The sequence below is a fragment of the Amblyomma mixtum genome, chromosome 1 (assembly GCF_055824585.1).
Source record: "Amblyomma mixtum isolate Tamu chromosome 1, ASM5582458v1, whole genome shotgun sequence".
Classification (NCBI taxonomy): Eukaryota; Metazoa; Arthropoda; class Arachnida; order Ixodida; family Ixodidae; genus Amblyomma; species Amblyomma mixtum.
In genome coordinates, this window is record NC_143012.1 from 315,464,040 (window position 1) to 315,483,255 (window position 19,216).

Sequence of the window (19,216 nt, forward strand, 5' to 3'; positions counted from 1 at the left end):
CACAACCCCTACTGGTGGCTGTGATAGAAACAGCCACCTCCAATGCAGTGGCGCATCACTTAACCACTGCGCCACTGCACTGGTAGTGGTAGTGGCACCTCCAACTGGTTAACCCGAGCGTCATCCATAGGGGGCCTGTGTTGAGGTCCGATCAGCACTCCAAGCTATTGGAGGCACCCTGTCGCCACATTGTTTTGTTTTCTGAGCTTTGCTACCAGCCCTCAAACGAGCAAGTCACGCCCAGCTGTGTGTTGATTGGTGTGTCGCTAGTTGTTTATAGAAGGCATATTGCCATTCCAGTACAAATGTGCATTCCACTTTCTTCTGGCCACGTTCATAGTCCACGTTCGTAGACGTTCATAAAGCAAATCGCATTTAGCCTTTGGTCGTATTAAGGTGCACTTCTGATAATTCAAACAAAAATTTCTGGTCCCTTCGCGTTTGAGTCAATGAGAGTCTACTGCACTTATAAAACCACCTGTGCCAGCTAAATACTGGCTTTGATAAGATGAGCCTTCACACAATCCAGGTGGTAGCTGCGAAAGCTTTAGTCTTTTTATTTTTTTGATGCCAAGCTGTGGGGAGTGGCTGTTATGTGTGAGTGTGTTTGTAGTCAAATGTACATGATATGCACTGTGATCTGTCATCTGCTTTATCTAACATGTTGGCTGCTGAGTTTCTGAGAGCGAAAGAGAAAACTTTGTGGGCCAAGCCTGGGTTGCTCTCTGAAGTGGATAGGTTAAGGGTGATGTGGTGTGGTCATTACCCAGTGCATATGGGATGTGGGCCACCAAGAGCGGTCATACTGTTAGGTGGCCCTGCTTTCCCAGGAGTAGGACACGTGGGAGGGTAGGAGTTTGCATGGGAGGTAATGTGGTGACTGAGTGGCGTGCGGACAGGACCGTTATGTTATACGTATGGTCACACACCTGACAGCAAGGTCAGTGAGGCTGTTTGAAAAAGTGGTGGTTGGAGAAGGTGCAAGGTAGGGAATTAGGTTGTGCATATGTGCTAGTTTCAGTATGATGCAAAAGCAATAGAGCCTTAGGAGTGTGTCATTGGCTGTGTGAACCTGTCGACACACCTTCTTACGGTTCATATGGTATGTTATGAAGGATTACTAGTCTCACCAGGTTTTTTTTTTTCTCGTATAAATATAGCTTGAAGTTGACTGTAATTTTCAGCATTACTTCTACACACTGTTTCTGAGGACACTTTGTTCATTGGGGCGTGCGCTAGCGCAAAAATGAGTCCGACGAAGGTGGGATCTGCTGCAGGACTTCCCGCTGCCAGATGTGGCCGCCATCTTCCGATGTCACAACCTAGTGGATGCCCAAGATGAGGCAGCCAGTCGAGGAGCTAGCAGCGGGGAACGGCCCAGCCTTGGTGAGCGGTCCCCCTTGCGCCGCACAAACTCTAGTCCTGAGGTGCCTGCGCAAGACTTGCCTCGGTGTGACAGGTCAGTGCGACGTTATTGGCTGTGACATGTCTGTCTGATCAGGTGAACTAGCTGTGACTTGACCTAACCACTGTGGTGAAGGATGGTAAATCGTGGTTGACATATATCTTGCTGGCAGATCTTGACTGCCGGTCATTTGACATCTTAGCTTTTAAGGTGCAGTTCTCGCTTTCAAGACCACTGTGCAGGCCCCAGTGTCTCATACATCTCTGCAGGACTAATTGTAAGCCTATGAACTGCAGCTGCCATGAAAATGCAATTGCCTTACAGGCAAGGTGCACAGCTCTGAATTGAATCAGCAAGTACTCCACCTTGTTTGAATGTGCAAGTTTAGGGTGCAATGCTCAGTTTCAGGCTGCATGCCAAGGCTGTGAAAAAAATGTGATATTTTTGCGGCATGAGTCAAGGCCTTTTTTTATTTGTGCACATTTGATTTAGAGCCATTGTGTCCATAATCTGAGCTGCACTGGAGGTTAGCACAGATTGATAAGCCTGCAGTGATAAGAGTATCGTCCTGACATCAGCTGGCTTGTTGCTCATTGAGGGTGTCGACACTGTCCTCTGGCATAACCCGTATTGTAACAGGCGGCTAATGAAGCTCATGAAAACATGGTTGACATTTGTAGAGGGCACTGGAAAGCATAAAGGACTGATCTGCTGCAGATAGCAGGATGCAGACAAATAATACACTGCAGGATGCAGTGTATGACATTAAAGCCTCATTGATTCGGATTGCATGGGACTAGAAAAAAAAGTCTGAATTAACCGAATGCTGAATTACTGGGGAAATCAAAAAAGATATAACTAAGTATTCCACATCCACATACGCTTATTTCTTGAAAAAATTTGTAATCGTGTATTGCTTTCTGCAAGATATTTGCATGGCAATACTTCTTTTCGCATGTCTTACAAGTGGTTCAGTGAACACAGTTGAATGAGCCCACACATGTCCTTTAGCACACAGTCTCCACCCCCTCCACATGTACCCCCCCCCCCCCCCCTCACACACACACATACCATATGGAGAAAAACAAGCCCTGCGCACACTCACACGATGCAGTGTAAAACAATTACAGCTGCATGATAACACGGGAAGAATGTTAGCAGCATAGTTCGCTATGTGCGTACAATGAAAACAAAGAAGAAAAACAAGGGAGCGCAGCACAAAACAAAAGACATCTCATTGTACCTTCTTGATTGATGATATAATTATGAGTATGGCACTTTTACATTTTGGTTGGAGACTGGCACCGCTCTTGCTATAAGCAGCCAAGCTTCTTAGTCGACATCATCACCACCTAATCTCCGGCACCATGTTTTCATGCGAGCTCTGCTGCCTGTCCGAGTCAACATAAGTGTTGCAAAATTGCTCTGAATTAATGCAAGTTTCATGCCATAAAATATGTGCATTTGACAGGACTGGACGGGGTGTCTGAATTATTCAGTTTTCCGAATGAATGAGGTTCTACTGTAGTGCACTAAGTGCCATCCTGTTTCCAGGCTGAGGGCCAAAGATTGTAAGGAAAGTCTTTGCCCTTGCAATTTTTGGCAGAACGAACAGAATATGCAGTTCGCTACAAAGCGCAGAAGTTGTCCGCACATTGCACCAGTTGTCCGCACATTGCACAAGTTGTCCGCACAGTGCACAAGTTGTCCGCACAGTGCATAAGTGGAATGTAGTACTATGTTCACTTATTGTGTTTTAAAATCCATGTACCTGCGAGCTGTGCTTTCATACTGCACACACTTTTGTCTTCTGACATGGTGCATGATTGAGGCCGTTTATCGTGCTGTATGCATGCAGGTATGACAGTATCCCTGAGGAGAGCCAACCCCCCAGGCAGGCGGCAGCAGGTAGGTGCATTCCTTCCTTTACAATGACTGCACTGTTTGAACCAGGCGTATAAGTGGGCTTTTAATTCATGCGACACTCCGCTTGAAGGCAGGCAGCTTGCCACTGAGCTGTAGTTGCTGAGCTTAGTCCAGGCATTCATCCACTGCAGCCTGGGACAGCAGAGGCCAGTCTGCTCGGAGAAGCCTAGAAGGCTGGTCCCACGCAGAGGTGCCGGCCAGCAGCTACCGGGACCGGGGCCACACGGTGTCTGGTGTCAGCCCATCCTCAGACAGTGGAGCCATGGCCACCACCTCCTATGTGGACCTCTACCGTTCAGGCATGAATCCCAGGTACATCCTTCGTTACTTTAGTCATGGAATGCTTGCTGCAGGCAGCATTTTGGAAGAGCAGGTTTACTAAGACTGGAGTGAACTTGGCAGTGACACCCCATGAATTTCAGTCAGACCAAAATAAAAATGTGAAATTGGGCTTGCTGCTACAAGGGAGGAAGACTTCTTCATGTGGCTGATGCACAAAATTGAGTTGGAGCCTGCTCAGGTTCCTGTGTGAGAATAGCCTCCATGGCTATCTTTGGTGTATTGCCAACCCCAACTTATGTCACATGGCAAGTAGGGAAATAAAAAAAGAACAACCTAAATGGCATCAACCCTGCAAAGTAGAAACCAGATGTGTTGGATATTCAAGGCGTATAAAAGTGCACGTGCGGCAGGTGTAACGCATGTTGCTAGTAGCGTCAAATGTACTGAGGCAGATTTTCTTTGCACGTCATTGACGCTCAGTTCCTAACAGTAAACATTTTGCACACTTTTTTATTGTTGATTGAATATTTGCCATATGATGTAGTGTACTGGTGGGCCACATCTAGCCTCACATTGAGGCACATACAGTCTATTGTATGTTTCGAGCCTGCCCATAATGATTGCTACTTCTCATGCAGGTTTGTCTTTCTGCATCTGTTCCGGAGTCTTGGCCAGACAGAGCGGGCACTGCCACTGCCAGAATCGGATGTGGTAAGTGATGTGGCAGTGCTTGGTTAAGTCGTATGTGGGGATCATGCTTAAAGCTTTTTTTCTTTGTTTGCTAAAGCTACAGCCAATCTATAAATCACATCACAATGAAAAGGTCAAGATTGATTTTAACCACCTATGTGTCTTTAATGTGCATTAGCACATATGTGTTTTCTTTTTGCCACTATCGAAGTCAGACTACTATTGGGGGTGTGCTGATATTAAAAAATTGGAATGGTTTGTGAATAGAATTTGCTATTCAGTTCGATTTGCATTGCGTTTTTGGTATTCAGAGCATCGTAATAGTAAGCTGTCCCCAAAAATTGCACTGTATCCAACTGGAACTTGCTGTATGGTCTTGCTGTTGTTGCATCCATTTCCTTATAAAATCAACAGCCGGCATACGGCTTAATTGTACGCTTTGTAATTTTAAGTCTTGCTTAATCCAATGCACTGACGGCTATGAAGAGCCACCATGGCATGACCACTTCATGCTTACGAGTCGAGATCAAGTGTTGCGCCACTCGGCTCGTTATGCCACGATGCAGTCGATGACTGGTTGTGAACATGCCGGTGATGAAAGTGAACTTGTGCCAGTGGTCCTTCTGTTTTCAATCACTACGATAGGAATAGACTCGGCAGTGGGGCTTGCGGAAGACAGCGGTATGGGCAAAGCTGTGTTCTGCATGTGCTGCTGCAGTTGTTTCCTGGGGACCGCATTTGCCGTTTGCAATTTCTCTTTATCAAAATCTAGAAACTGCATATTGGCCACACAGGACAAAATAAAGCTACTGAGCGAAACATGAACCTCAAGGCCAGCCCACAGAACTATACAGCGTACAGAGCTCCCTGTACACAGGGGATAATTAAACCATGTCAGCTATGGCAGGGTTGGCATGGTTTTGTTTTTGTGCCCATCAAGGAACTTCTAATCCAGCAAAGCCAACACATGAGGGCTAAGCGGGCTGCATGTCGCCGTGAGCACTATGTTAGAAGTGGCGTTCCACAGCCAGCGCTTTGTGATTAGGCATGCAAAGGAACGTGGAAGGGATGGTCCTGCTTGCATCATAACTCAAGTTGCCATATTTGTGTCTGTTTTGCAATCTGTCTTGTTTCATTTCGTTGGTGTTGCACTGCACCTTGCCTCTCTGATAATCGACTGCTGATGTCACTCCTCCAGTGTTGGCACTTTCCATGACCTAGAAACAGTGCCTCAATTGATCCAACATGACAGCGTTATGGAGGACTGCTTCTGGGGTCAGTCTAGGTGCGATCGCACTTGTTATGAAATTTCATGAAAAACTTTCATTTGTTTTATCAATGATGACAGCCTCCTGCTATTCCTCTCTTCCCTTGCCCTCCTCTCCCCTAAATGTTGACAGGGGGATTTTCCTCTCCATTTTGTCACCTGCCACAATTGGCAGGTGATGGTCATTGAATTGAATTAATTCTCTAAGTAATTAATGTCTTACAGCTAATGCTGTAGATTACATTGTAGAATGCAGGGCTAAGTGGCTAAATCAGTTATAGCATTAAGCACTTTCGTCTGGGCGAGTCGGTTCATAACAGCTATTAAAGGAATAAAATAGTGCAAAGGGATTGAAGAAGAAAAACGCAAAAGGTGTGAGGACAGGACAGAGCGTATGGTGTCCTCAAGCCTCTTGCGTTAACGCAAGAGGCTTGAGGACACCATACGCTCTGTCCTGTCCTCACGCCTCTTGTATTTTTCTTCTTCAATCCCTTTGCACAATTTTATTCCTTTAATAGCAGTTATAGCAGCTTTCTCTGTAAAAACATTCAGTGCTTTTCTTACTATTCAAGTGAAGTATTGCAGCTATCTGCATTTGCTACCTTGGGAAAGCTGCCTAAGCCAAATAAATAAGAAACTGGTGTTGCTGGAAACTGCACATCAGTGCGTGCCTGGTGCTCACAGTATGGTGAAGAAATAAGGCACAACACTTCACCTGCATGTAGATAAACACATGCTCTATTTGAATTGCAAAAGAAGAGCTGTACCTCTTTGGCTGCTCTTACGGAAACTCTGTTCGACCCCTGCCTATGTCACAAACAAAAAAATCTCCACAACTTTCCGCTTCACTATACAAAAATGTTGCACAGTGGCGTAACTGTTATCATCTTCATAACACATGTGTTGTGTGGGAGAAGTGACGTGGCATGGTCATTTGTTATTCTGACTTTGCAGAGAATGGACTGGTTGGTTGAAGAGAAACTCGTGTCATTGGTCAGAAGATGGTCACGGGGTGTTATGACTTTGACTTTGCTGCATATTTGATTATGACGATGACGATTCGATTCAGATGGTGCAAGAGCACCATGGCTAACATGTTTTTGTTAGCACAAGGTGAAATCAACGACCCATTTTTCTAACACTTCGCCCCATAGAAGATGCGCACCAGGCCAGGGGAAGGCCTGTACTGACTGGGAGGTCATGTGGGTACCCAGTGGCACAGGGGATCAAACCTTGCACCTCCCACGAACGAGGCGGATGCACAAAACCACTAGGCCACTGCTGTAGTCTTTACAGCGTATTTGGCTACTCATGCCAGTGGTGCATGAGTGAGAAATGCACCGATGGAAAAGAAGGAGCCTTCTTGACTCCTGCCAGACTACCGAACATCACATAGAAAAGGAAGTGGTTGATGGAAGCACAATTGCTGGCTGCAACTAGTGGTGTGAAGTTCAAGCTTCTTGTGCCACTCTTTGCTATGGGGCGATAGTGAGGGTGTCACGGGGCCCAGAGCATGCTTTAATAAGCACACTCATGGGGACGGTTGCCTTTGTGGCCACTATGGGCTGTAGACCTCAAGACTGGCTTTGAGCTGCTTCTATGACACTGGCACGCAATGCCAGTGAGCTTGCGTTCCCACATATCATTGTCTTGTGCCACTGCCCTGTGCAGAGTCTCGATCATACACGCAACAACAGTACCTTGTGTGCACGTGTGTGCAGGAGCGGTCGCTGAGCGTGTTTGACTTCATCCCAACCTACGAGACTCACAAGATGGGCCTTGTGTATGTGGGAGTAGGTCAGGCTGGCAAGGAGCAGTGCATCCTATCCAACACGCACGGGTCAGTGCGCTACACCAAGCTGCTGACGTCGCTCGGCACGCTCGTGCGCCTCTTGGAGGTGGACCCTCGTCGAACATATGTGGGTGGCCTAGCCTGCTCGGGCGAGGACGGCACCCACTGCCTTTGTTGGCAGGATGACGTCACCCAGGGCAAGCGCCTTTTTTTTCCTTACTTCGGTCCTGCAAGCTCCTTCCTCTGCATGGCTGCTACTGTGGTCCGTTTCTTGGCATGGAGGGACAGACTGAGACTTCTTGCAATATCCTGGAGTCATGTGGGCTGGCAGTATCCTTTTTCCATTCCTTCCTGCGATGATCTGTTTTTCACATATCTTTTTGGCTTGGTCCTTCCAAGAATGTTCACATACTCTTTTAGTACCAGCTTCATGGTGCTTCTTCCTTTTGCTTTCTTTTGGCCTGTTCTGTTACGAGGAGGTGGCTAAGGTAGATAGTGGATGTTGTCACTAATAACTGAGGGAATGGGACAGTTTTGTTTCTTAATTGTGTTCTGTGCTGCTTTGTGCACTGCTAGCTTACAGGGAGTGTTTGTTATCAACTACAGCAAGTAGGCAGACTGTTCTAAAAAATGTTCACTTAGGAGGCAGCCTTTCATTATAGATGGCCTCACTATAACTGACAACTGAAGAGAATGAAGTTGAGTGTCTCCACAATTATTGCTTACCTGCCAAAGTAAACAGCAACCTGTTAAAGTGAAGAACTTAATGCATTCCGTGTTGTGCAGCTGTCAAGCAGTCTTGGAAATGTTGTTGGCAAGGAGCTTCAGTACACACTGCCTTTGTCGGAACTGCAGTGCTTGATTCCTTGTGACTCTTCGCACACGATGTGGACATGGCTCTTTTTGAGACACATCATGCTTAGAACCATCTATAAAGGCTTATTTAGTTTTTTGCTAACAAGCTGCTTTGTCTAAGAGCACTTGCTGCTGGGCTAGTTGGTTTTGGTTCATATTTGAATAGGTTTTAGGCGCAAAAAACAGACAGACACATAGGTAGGTAACAGGACGAAGCGCTTCGTCCTGTTACCTACCTATGTGTCTGTCTGTTTTTTACGCCTAAAACCTATTCAAGCTGCTTTGGTGGCTCAGTGGCTAGTATGTTCGGCTGCTAAGCAAGAGTTTGCTGAATCTGATCTTGGCTGTGACAGCCACATTTTGATGGAGGCAAAATGCAAAAGCACCCGTGTACTGCGTGATCAACTCATATTAAAGAAATGCTGGGGGAGGTGGGGTGGGGGGGGAGGGGAGGTGGAATTAATACTGAGTATTTTCCACTACAGCTGCTCTCTCCCTCCTTTCACCTTTCTCCCTCGCAGCTTGGTTCTGGTGTCCATGAGTGAAACAGTTACTCCTTTTCTTATAACCACTCTCTAATCCATCATCTTCCCCCGACGACCCATTTGCTAACAGATGCATACATATCTCTTTGCTTGCATTGCATTTGGGTCTTACCTTTTGAGCTATGTTGTTTGTTCTTGGCAGTGTGCTCCCAGACTGTATTGATCACTGGTATTGCATGACCAACATAGTGGTCATATTTTGAGAACTCCATACCTGGAGCAAAGAAAACTGTTTTTAATATCTAAATTGCAGATGAGTCAAAAATATTCTTCAAGGCTCTGCAAGTAAAAAAATTTCATTTCTGGCACAGTTTTGCATCATGCATATACAGAACTATAAAGGTAAGTCCTAAGTGTTCTGAGACATGCTGTTTCTTGGTGCTGTGATTGGAAATATGATGCAACCTGGTCAAATGCCAGGAAAACATTGCACAACACTGACACTGTACAATCCGCCGATCATAATATATAGAGACCACCGTAACTGCATGCATGCTTGGTTATGCTTCAGGAGATGGAGCTTCATTTAATCCAGTTCATTGAAATAATGTTTAAAGGAATCAGCCGTATTGATTTGATATCCAAACTGGCATTTCAGTGCTTGTGCTTCTGCTGCTTCTGCTCCTTGTGATAAAGGAATTGTTGCTGCTGTTAAGCTTATTGCTTACACTAAGCATATTGGCATACAAATTTCTATTGCAGTGGTGTTCCATGTGGCCACCCTGATGCCCAACGTTGACAGTGACCGACTGCGCGGCAACAAGAAGAGGCACATTGGCAATGATGCTGTTCACATTGTGTACAATGACAGTGGTGAACCCTATGACATGGCCACCATTCGGGTGAGGCTTCTCTGCTATTTGCGCTTTACTGATAACACTAGCTGGGTGCATAAATTTTTGAAGAAGTGATGCAAAAGGGAATGACATTGTGAGCATTGGAAAGTTGACACCACCTCGCAACTGGCCATCATGGACCATTAGAGGTCCTTCTGGTTTTATAGCATTTTTTTGCCTCACCTTATTTGGTTTCACAGCAACAGCTGTTAATAAAATGTTGGTGCCATTGGCGTAGACATCTGTGCATTTAGGTGGCCAGGAGTGGTGGAGGGAGGGAAGTGAGGATTTTTGGCTACAATATATAGTGCACTGGGAGAGGATGAGGCTCTGTGGTACAACGCAAGGGGGCACAGCATAACAGCTGTCACTGGGTTCCCACATTACACACAATAGCCCCGCCGCGGTGGCTCAGTGGTTATGGCGCTCGGCTGCTGACCCGAAAGACGTGAGTTCGATCCCGGCCGCGGCGGCTGAATTTCTTGAAGGCGAAATTCTAGAGGCCCGTGTGCTGTGCGATGTCAGTGCACGTTAAAGAACCCCAGGTGGTCGAAATTTCCGGAGCCCTTCACTACGGCGTCTCTCATAGCCTCAGTCGCTTTGGGACGTTAACCCACATAAACCAAACCAAACCAAACATTACACACAATAATGTAACTCTCAGTTTTCTTCGTTTAAACCTCACCATAACGCCTTTCCCAAACATTTATTCTCCTCAGCAGAAGCCACACAGTGCAGGGAGGCATTTTATACTTCCCATGCAGGGACAGATTAATGGGCGGCTCTTGTAGGGGGTGGCTGGTGGGTCAGTACTATTTCCACCTTGCATTTCTAAGACTTGCGTCATTAGTGAAAATGGAGTTTTTCCTGGTTTTCCCATAGAAAATTAAGGGGAGGGTTAAGGAACCCGTTTACTTTCAAGCACTTTTAAAACACACTTGGAGCCTGTGTTTTACTCTTGCAATGTCACACTGTGTAATAAAATTTCAGTGCCGCACTGTAGAAAAATTTTGTGGTAGTTTAGCATTGCTAAGCATGAAATATTGTGCGAAAGCAGGTTTCTGCAAGTGTGTACCACCGCCACTACCTGATGATTGAGGTATCTACTGAGTCAGGGAGCCACTTAGGCAGGCGCCTTTCCTTTCCTCAAAATCAACTGAGTCTGCAATGTTTTCAACGCCAGTGCCAATGAATCCTTCTTAATGCCAGTGGCCAATTGCTCTAGTGCCACGGCCAATTGCTCCAGTGCTGTGTTTCTACCAAAATGTTGTCAACACAAAAGCAAGCAGCGCACATCTGTCACTACTGCCTCATAGCTCAAAGTACGATTGAGGTGTCCACTGATCTAGGGAACCATTCATGCGCATTTCCTTTCCTTTGTGACTTTTGCGCACAGATGGAAATTGATGAAGATGACAGAGTGCAATGCACAGCACGAGAGTGCGGCAGTGTAATACGAGGCGTGATCAGCTGTGGCAATAGCACATTGCCCTCGTGCAGTGGCCAGCGACGCTGATCTGTTTTATTTCTGCAGTTTATTTCTACAGGTATCTGAGAGGCTTCAGACAAACCTTGCCTTTTTCAGGATTGCTGGTGAAACAGTGCTTTGCACTAAAACACAAGTGACAAATAATTTAGGCCCCTAGTTTCCCGCAATTCCACGAAAAAACACAGATTTTAGCATTATTCGAGCATTTTGTATTAGCAGCCAAATTTTCATTTTTTTATACAGTTGTCGCAGATATCAGAAGGAACGGCAGAACAATAGGAAAATGACTAATGATTTACCTTATTTGGACTAATTAAAATGAGGGGGAATTTGAGACCTCAGGAAAATTTTAAATTACAATTATAACAATTATAACAAAATCCCAAACCATTCAGGCCAACCATAGCCGAAGAGCGATCCGCTGCAGGTCCAGTTTCTACCAGAAAGAAAGGTTTACTGTGCCAGAATGCCTTGAAAAATCACCATTCCTAGCTGCTGAGTGGCTGGTGTATTTGAAAATTGCTCGAGAACTGAAATTTAGTGTTAGCAACCTTGCACAGTTTTTTTTCTAAGCTAGACGAACAGGGTGAAGATTTCGATGTTCCTGTCTTTCTTAGATAGAATGGAAGAAGTGACCTCAACGTTCTCTTTAATTGCTCTCAAATACTTGCCTATCACAGGGAACATGAGACTAGATTATGGAGATCTAGTCTCAAACAAGCGCCATTCTTTGAGTGAAGATAATAGGAATTGTTACTTGATGCTGAGGTACAAAGCCACCTTCGGTTTTAGTAGAGAGCATGCAAGGCATGTGGTCAGAAAATAAACTTGCATTTGTCTTTCATGTGTATTATACTTCATGCGAAATTTCTTGGATTATTAATTCTGCCTCCACAGAATTTAGAATTTTTCACTGCAGAAAGTTAGGGGCCTTAATTAGCCTCAAGTTCTGGTGTGTATCCTCTTCTTTACAAAAGAGTTAGTTGACATGCAAATGTATTTTTATTGATGAGAAGTTTGCACCTGTACAGAAATGGTGCCCTGTAACGCATGCATTTGTACCTTCCCTGCAGGGAGACTTCCACCGTGTATGTGTTGTTGTGGAGCCCCTCAAACTAGAGCACAACTTGGTCTCTCTGGTGGGCAAGCCTGGTGAGTGATAAGCTTGGCTTCTGGTACTGCTATACTGAGCACGGAGGTACAATTTCTGCATGTGGTGAAATGCACTGAAATAATTTTGTTTGAGGAACGTTTGAGGACGCTGCAACAAGTTCATAATCGCATCTTCGTTTTTCGCAATTAGCAAGCTTTCCTTAGAGCGTGCAAGAATAAACCACAGAGGTCACTTGTAGCAATCACCTAGCTGGATCAGGTTTTTCTCTACATACCCTGCAAATTTTTTTATCACTGTAGTGCTGTGAAATGAGGGATTAAGATTAAGCGCAACTGATGTGCAATCAGGCATGGTGTAAAGCATGTACGACATTCTCGGACAAAATTTTCAAAATTGGAAAATTGTAAGACACTGTTATGAAGATATTGAAAATAATGGTCCATTCTTCTGATATGTTGCCAAATCTTTCTTTTAAAATGTTTTCATCGATTGCATTGAACAGTTAAGACTGCCATCGAAAACTAATGGGCAACACTTCTGACTCTGACGATAGCAAAAACGTTAAAAGAAAAAAAAAAATAGAAGACTGCCGTTGGGTGATCTGTGGATATATTGAGTGTTATAGTGAAATCTTGCATTGTATGAAATAAATTGCGTTCATAAACGGTTTCCCTCTCAAAAATGCTTTTGTCCAGAATTATTGGGTATGATACTCTTAACTTGCACAGCACAGCTAGCAACAACATGCAGTTGGCTGCATTTTTGACCCCCTTCTGAGTGGTGCCCATCAAAGCAGGGTTTTTTGAATGGCACAGAGGTCCTGGAGTTGCTGCGACCACCACCTGAGCCTCAGCTGGTACCTGACAGCAGTCTGGGGGTGTATGTGCGTCAGGCAGCCTTGCATGCAAACGTGAGCCACTTTTCTGTTTGCATGTAACCTCATCTGTGCTCTTTTTCACTATGGTAGCATCCCCAATAGTGTTGCACCCTAAAATGCTTCAGTTACACTAGTTGCGGGCGGGAGAAATAAAAAGAGATATGGTAGTATGCTCATTGGTCCGAAATTCGGAATTCTGCGGTTGCTGTCAGTTCACCAGGGGAATATAAGCAGCGAATTCTGGTAATGGCGTCTTGGAAGAGAGAAAACTTTTATTACTGGAGTGCTGGACTGTGAATGGGAAATAGAGAATTTGAGCATTGAAAATTCTTGACTGAATGTTCCCACTGCCTTTGTGGCATGTACCGTATTTTCCGGTCTATAAATGGCACCTTTGTATGAGTTGCACCCTTCTGCAATCAGGCATCATTCCAAAAAAATCACGCATTAGTCGCACCATTGTATTAGATGCACCTGTGCAACTGAAGATTCCTTCAGTGAAAAATGCTCAAGGCTGGCTTTTTGCCTTCGTGTTTCTAGTAACTCAAGCCCACATGAATGCAGCATTTGCTGTTTCCGAGTCTTATCTTTCTGTACCTTCAAGAAATAAAACGAGTTTAAGTGCTTGGTTAAGCTTCGTGACATATCTGTTTAAGAACAGTGTTGCAAACCTTCCAAAAATGAGTTAAAACTTGAGGGAACACTTCAGCTCCCCATTAAGGGTATGATGTGATAGCTTTAATGGGTTCCTTCAGTGGCTTGGTCCTCTTTGCTTACCACTTCGCAGACACGGATACTGTTCTTTCTTTCACCATCACATAACACTTTACCTACCCTTAAAGGGGCCCTGCACCATAATCTGAGTGCATTGTTTTGCTTCCTTGTTGTAATTGTTGAGTTATGGCGACGCTATTACCACCAGTCATAACACGCATATTTCTGTATTTAATATTTTAAGTTGCTTAAGAATCAAAATCATGGCACTGACGGCGTCGGCACACAGCGGTGGTCTTTTGCATTTTTGCAGCGGATATGACTTCAGCTGGCGGGCGATTATGATTGGATGAACAACTAATATAACAAGCTAATTGTGTTCGTGAGCAAAAATATGTTATGTTTTGTTGTGTCCTTTTATATTAAATTGAAAAGCTAGCATCTTTTCTTACCCAAAAGCATTTCAAAGCTTGTTAGAAAAAAAAAGCCCCAGCAGAGGTGCTGGCTATTACTTTGCATCAAAGAACTTCGTGGCCTTCTGCTGCGCCGCTCTGCCCAAGCTCCGCCCACAACCGGTGTCGCACTTCGCCGCCGTGCAGCAGTGCCTGAGCGCTGCTTGGCTTGGTATACAAATATCGCAAGGAAAGACAAGATCGCCTTGTTATCAGAAAGACTGCCAGCTATACTCGAGCAGCGACAAAGCATGCCTGCTTATGTTGCGAGCTTACGGCAACGGCACCGCTCGCGGGCGCTCCGGGCGACGAGCTCTGCTGCTGCCTGGCCGCCGGGGTCGTCGCTAGGCCTATAGCTCGTTTCGCATCGAAGCCGCAGCGGCTGGCGCTTTGGAAGGCGCCTGTGCTATAATAAAAGGCCTACTCTTCACACTGCTTTTCTGTCAACAGCATTATCTTGCAATAAAATAATAGCGTGGTCAATTTCCTCTACGCCCTCAGCAGCAGAGCTAGCGGGCGGCAGTCGAGCCGGACCCCGTCGGGTCAGAGGCAGCTGCGAGGCGGTTCTCGCAACAAATTCACTCGTGCCACAGTTGTCCCTTTTACCAGCAACTCGGTATTGGCCAGTGACCCAGAAAAATGATATATTTCTCATTTTCCTATCCCAGGCTTTATTACTTACGTCAAGAACACTCTTTAGCTCGTTTTTATGACACCGGCAGACGGGATCCCGTCTGCCGGCGTCCAGGCTGGCTGGCCGGCAGGCCCGGCTTACTTCACGTTCGCACAAGAAAATGCAAAAATAGCCATGCTACCTGAAAGGATGCTTTCTAGATTCGAGCAACAACAGCATGCCTGTACTAGAGTGGAGCTTTCGGCTCCTTCGCTCCGTCTCAGTCTAGCGCCCACGTGCATATAACCATGGAAACGACGCCGTCAGCGTCAGCGGAAATGTGTTACAGCGATCAGGAAACCATGAGAAGCTATATCTTCCGAGACGTTGTGGTGACGTGCTCGTGCACGCTGTTTTGATTGGTCTCGCCGCGTGTCGTCATTGGGTGAGTGAAACGGCAAAGAGAAGACCGGGAAAATTTGAGTCGAGGGCAATTTTTTGTTTGTTTGTATTTTGAAAATTCATTTCTTAATAACTCCCGTTCTAGTGCACCGATTCCAGTAATTCTTTTTGATTCGGTATCTGCGTGTCATGAAGAAATCATCTAAAGCATATGAAAAAAGCGTTGCTGGGCCCCTTTAAGAGTACTATGCTATAGCATTAGAGATCCCTTCCATGCCAGCACCCCTTCTCTTGCATGATTCATAGATGGTGGGGCGTCCTCGTTCCACTACTGGCTCAGTGGTGCAGCCATTAAGTGATGCACTACTGTGCCGGCAGCTGGCTGCTTCAAACACAGCCACCGGCAGGGCTTGCGACACCCAGGTAGCTCTTCCTGAGCAACCTCTCACGACCGACTATTAACTGAACTGCCACCTGCCAGGGTGTGATGACATCATTAGGTCATTTGACCTAGGTGGTAGGTGGACCACCTGCTTCTTTGCTCGCATCGCCGCGGACACCGGTGACACGGGACTGTCTATAGAATGAGAGCCTTAACGCTAGTGTGTTAAAAGCTGTGCGTTTCTGAGGTCAACGTGTATATCATTCATGAACTGCCATTCTGACTCACAGTCATATTGGATAACGCCACCTAAAAAACTGCTTTTTTACGGTATATAGTTCACACATGTGCCTAAAACATTACAGGATGCAGTTCTGAATGGTATCGGATGGTAAGCATTTTGGCATTCTAATTTCCTTTGAATGTGGGTTTATTCTGAGCACTGTACCTTGTCTAGAGTTAGGCATAAAATACTCCATTCTTTGCATCATTAACTCAGCTAGTGTTTTATTTAATTTAATCTTGTTATCCGCCGCAGTGGCTCAGTGGTTATGGTGCTTGGCTGCTGACCCAAAAGACGCTGGTTCGATCCCGGCCGCGGTGGTCGAATTTCGATGGAGGCGAAAGTCAGTGCACGTCAGTGCACGTTAAACAACCCCGGGTGGTCGAAATTTCCGGAGCCCTCCACTACAGCCTCTCTCATAGCCTGAGTCGCTTTGGGATGTTAAACCCCACAACCAAATCAAACCAATTTATTCTTGTTAACCTAGAGCTTAATCAGTTCCCAGCTTGACCTGTAGTGTGCCGTTTCTCCTTGCTTGTATTGCCCCATGGCCAGTAGTGGCAAACCTTAACACCACGCGAGATCGGTGCAAGACTGTGAAATTCATGTTTCACAACAGGTTGGGTGCGGCTTAACTGCCATGGAAGTTACTCTTTCAGGGCCAGAAACTGACATGTGCCATCTTTTTTTCCCAACATTGTTGTCACTATGGTGGGATATGAAATGAATATTGAAATCCCAAATGAAGTTTAAAATGTTAATGGCACAAAATCTCTAAAGAAGGATCCCAGGTGTGTCATTAGAACTGCGGCTAATTTAAAATCAGCACAGGAAAGCAGGATGCTTATATAATATGCAAGGCAAACAAGGCGTAGTGGTATTATTAACAAGTGGTCATAGTGTCACATTTTTATTTGATTGTGACAAGTCACCGTGGTGGCTCAGTGGTTAGGTGCTTGGCTGCTGATCTGAAAGACGCAGCTGCGGCGGTCGCATTTCAGTGGAAGTGAAATGCCACAGGCCTGTGTACTGTGCCATGTGGGTGCAAAGAAACTCAGATGGTCGAAATCATTTGCAGCCCTCCACTACGGCATCCTTATAGCTTGAGTCACTCTGGAAAATTAAACCCCATAAACCATCAACCATTTGATTGTGACAATTCAACGTGTTTGATAGCTATAACAGCTCAGAGAGAGCTAGTGTGAATGTAATTTTTTTCTTTAATCTGCCTCTTTCTTAATCTTTTGCAAGACCACTGCAGGTGTCCACCCACTTCACCTTTCCCTACAACTGCTTATGACCCCAACATAGATGTCTACTCTCTGTGGCTTTGGTAGAGCAAGGACGCTTGTACCTTGAGCTGTGTTGTGAACTAAGTGTGTGGCCAGACAATACTGCTATCTTCAAGTTCCCTGCATTACACGTCGCGACATAAATGTCAGTTATTGTTCATGAAATGTGTGGACGCAAACTTGAAGATGTTTTCAGGCATCGTCCCTAGCACATGCTTCCTGTGTTCGATCCGCCGCATTTTTGTGGGCTCTTGTCTTTCAGCTGCATTCAGCATTCAAAGGCATTTCAAAGCATTTGGCAGTGTTTTACAACCATGCGTTCCACACGATGATGACAAAGGTTGCACGAAGCATGAGGCTCTGGCTGCATCCAGGGTGTAGTTACGTGATAAGAGACCGACCGAAGTCATGCTGTAGTGGGGGGTTGTTGCCATTGACAGCTGTCGCTGATGAAATGATGATATTTGTGTGCTTCCCCTTTTATCGTTGCCAGCGGAGGGAGGGTCGTATGCTATTTTCGATGTTTTTGTCTGCAGGTGGCATGCACCAGCTTGCACCGGTCTCAGGCTGGCAGCACCTATGTCAACAACTGGCATGAGCGATTGCGGCACCTTGAGCGGCTACGGATACGGCTACTGAAGTGCAGTGGCGAGCCGCCACCTGATGAACTGGCCGCCCTCTGAGTTTTCAAATAAAACCTCAAGTGTATTTGCAGCTGACCGTGATATGAGACTAATGTTTTATTTTGCCAGAGCGTCATCTCCCTCCCATCTAACAGAAAAGCGCTGCAACTAAATTTTGAGCATTCAATACCAGCTGCAGCAGCCAAATTTGAAAGTAACTACATACTGAGAAATCTGTGCAAGTTAAAGAACCGTAGGTGGTCAAAATTAAACCACAGTACTCCACTACTGCACACCTTAAATAGTAGTGTTGCTTTTTGGCACCTAAACATCCGTAACTGCTGAATTGGGAATGCAGCATTATGTTGTATTGGTGACAAATGAAATATGAGCAGCACTGTATAGTAATTGTACTGTAAATAGTCAAGTGATGGCATGGCTACTTCCAGGTAATAAAGTCTTATATCGCAGCTGATGAGGGACTGCTTTATTGTTTGACTGGCATCAACCAAAATCTTCCTCTCTTCTCATTCTTCCATGCATTATTCCATTTGAATTAGAACTGTTTTCAATAATACAGAGCAGCTCTGGAATGTTGGGGAATATCCAGCTTGTATTCCATCACCAAAATTTCACTTGTGCACCCAATCCAGCGAAATGCAGCGAAAACGATTTTTCAACAGGAAGACATCCGATTTGACATCAGTGTTCAGGTTTCTTGAGGTTTAAGCACTGAGGTGTGTTTTAGAGCAAACGGCTCTGCCCTCTGTAGCATTAACTAAATAAAACAGTTTTATGCGAAGCATATTGCTAGAGCTACCACTCACACCGTCGCCGTGGGACCCTCACGTGACACCGTGATGTCACACCACGTGACATCGGTTGAGAGAGCCGGCCTCCACCTCGCGCCGTCAGCGTGGGACCCCTAGCCGTCACACCCGCGCATTCCCGCGTATTTCGAACGCGCGTTCACACTCGGTGTAGGTGAAACGCTCGCTCCACCGGGCAGGCAGATGCGGCTTCCGTGGCAATCCAGGCGCTCACCCAACGCGCGTCTCGGGGTTAGTCTGCGTTCCGCTGTAGCCATGCCGTTGTCTTCCCCCACGACGAAGGCTTCTAGTGGTTGTATTAAAATGACCAAGTATTCAACCAAGGAAAGCCATGTATTACCAAGCCTAGCCACTAATATGCTTCGCATTCCCCAGGCTTAGCCAAGCTGAGCCTCAGCAATTTTTTTCGGATGTCATCGGTTCAATTATACTATGCTAGAACTCCTGCAGTTGCATTATTCCATGTATCAGCAAAACTGCAGCACATACGGATGAAGGAAGGTATGTTGAACTAGCTAAGCTAGCCCAGTAATTTGTGTTCAGCAAA

General features: G+C 45.6%; 1 protein-coding gene across 1 annotated transcript in view; it reads left to right on the forward strand.

Moving 5' to 3' along the window:
- Positions 1-17,941, forward strand: part of gig (TSC complex subunit tuberin) — a 44,147-nt gene extending 26,206 nt beyond the window's left edge. The window contains exons 22-30 of the mRNA XM_089567044.1: positions 1,278-1,459; positions 3,264-3,313; positions 3,463-3,643; positions 4,252-4,324; positions 7,292-7,559; positions 9,465-9,604; positions 12,161-12,239; positions 13,017-13,111; positions 17,753-17,941. Coding sequence (XP_089423170.1) covers positions 1,278-1,459; positions 3,264-3,313; positions 3,463-3,643; positions 4,252-4,324; positions 7,292-7,559; positions 9,465-9,604; positions 12,161-12,239; positions 13,017-13,111; positions 17,753-17,899 — 1,215 coding nt within the window. The 3' untranslated portion in view covers positions 17,900-17,941. The remainder of the gene's footprint in view (positions 1-1,277; positions 1,460-3,263; positions 3,314-3,462; positions 3,644-4,251; positions 4,325-7,291; positions 7,560-9,464; positions 9,605-12,160; positions 12,240-13,016; positions 13,112-17,752) is intronic.
- The last annotated feature ends 1,275 nt before the right edge of the window (positions 17,942-19,216 follow it).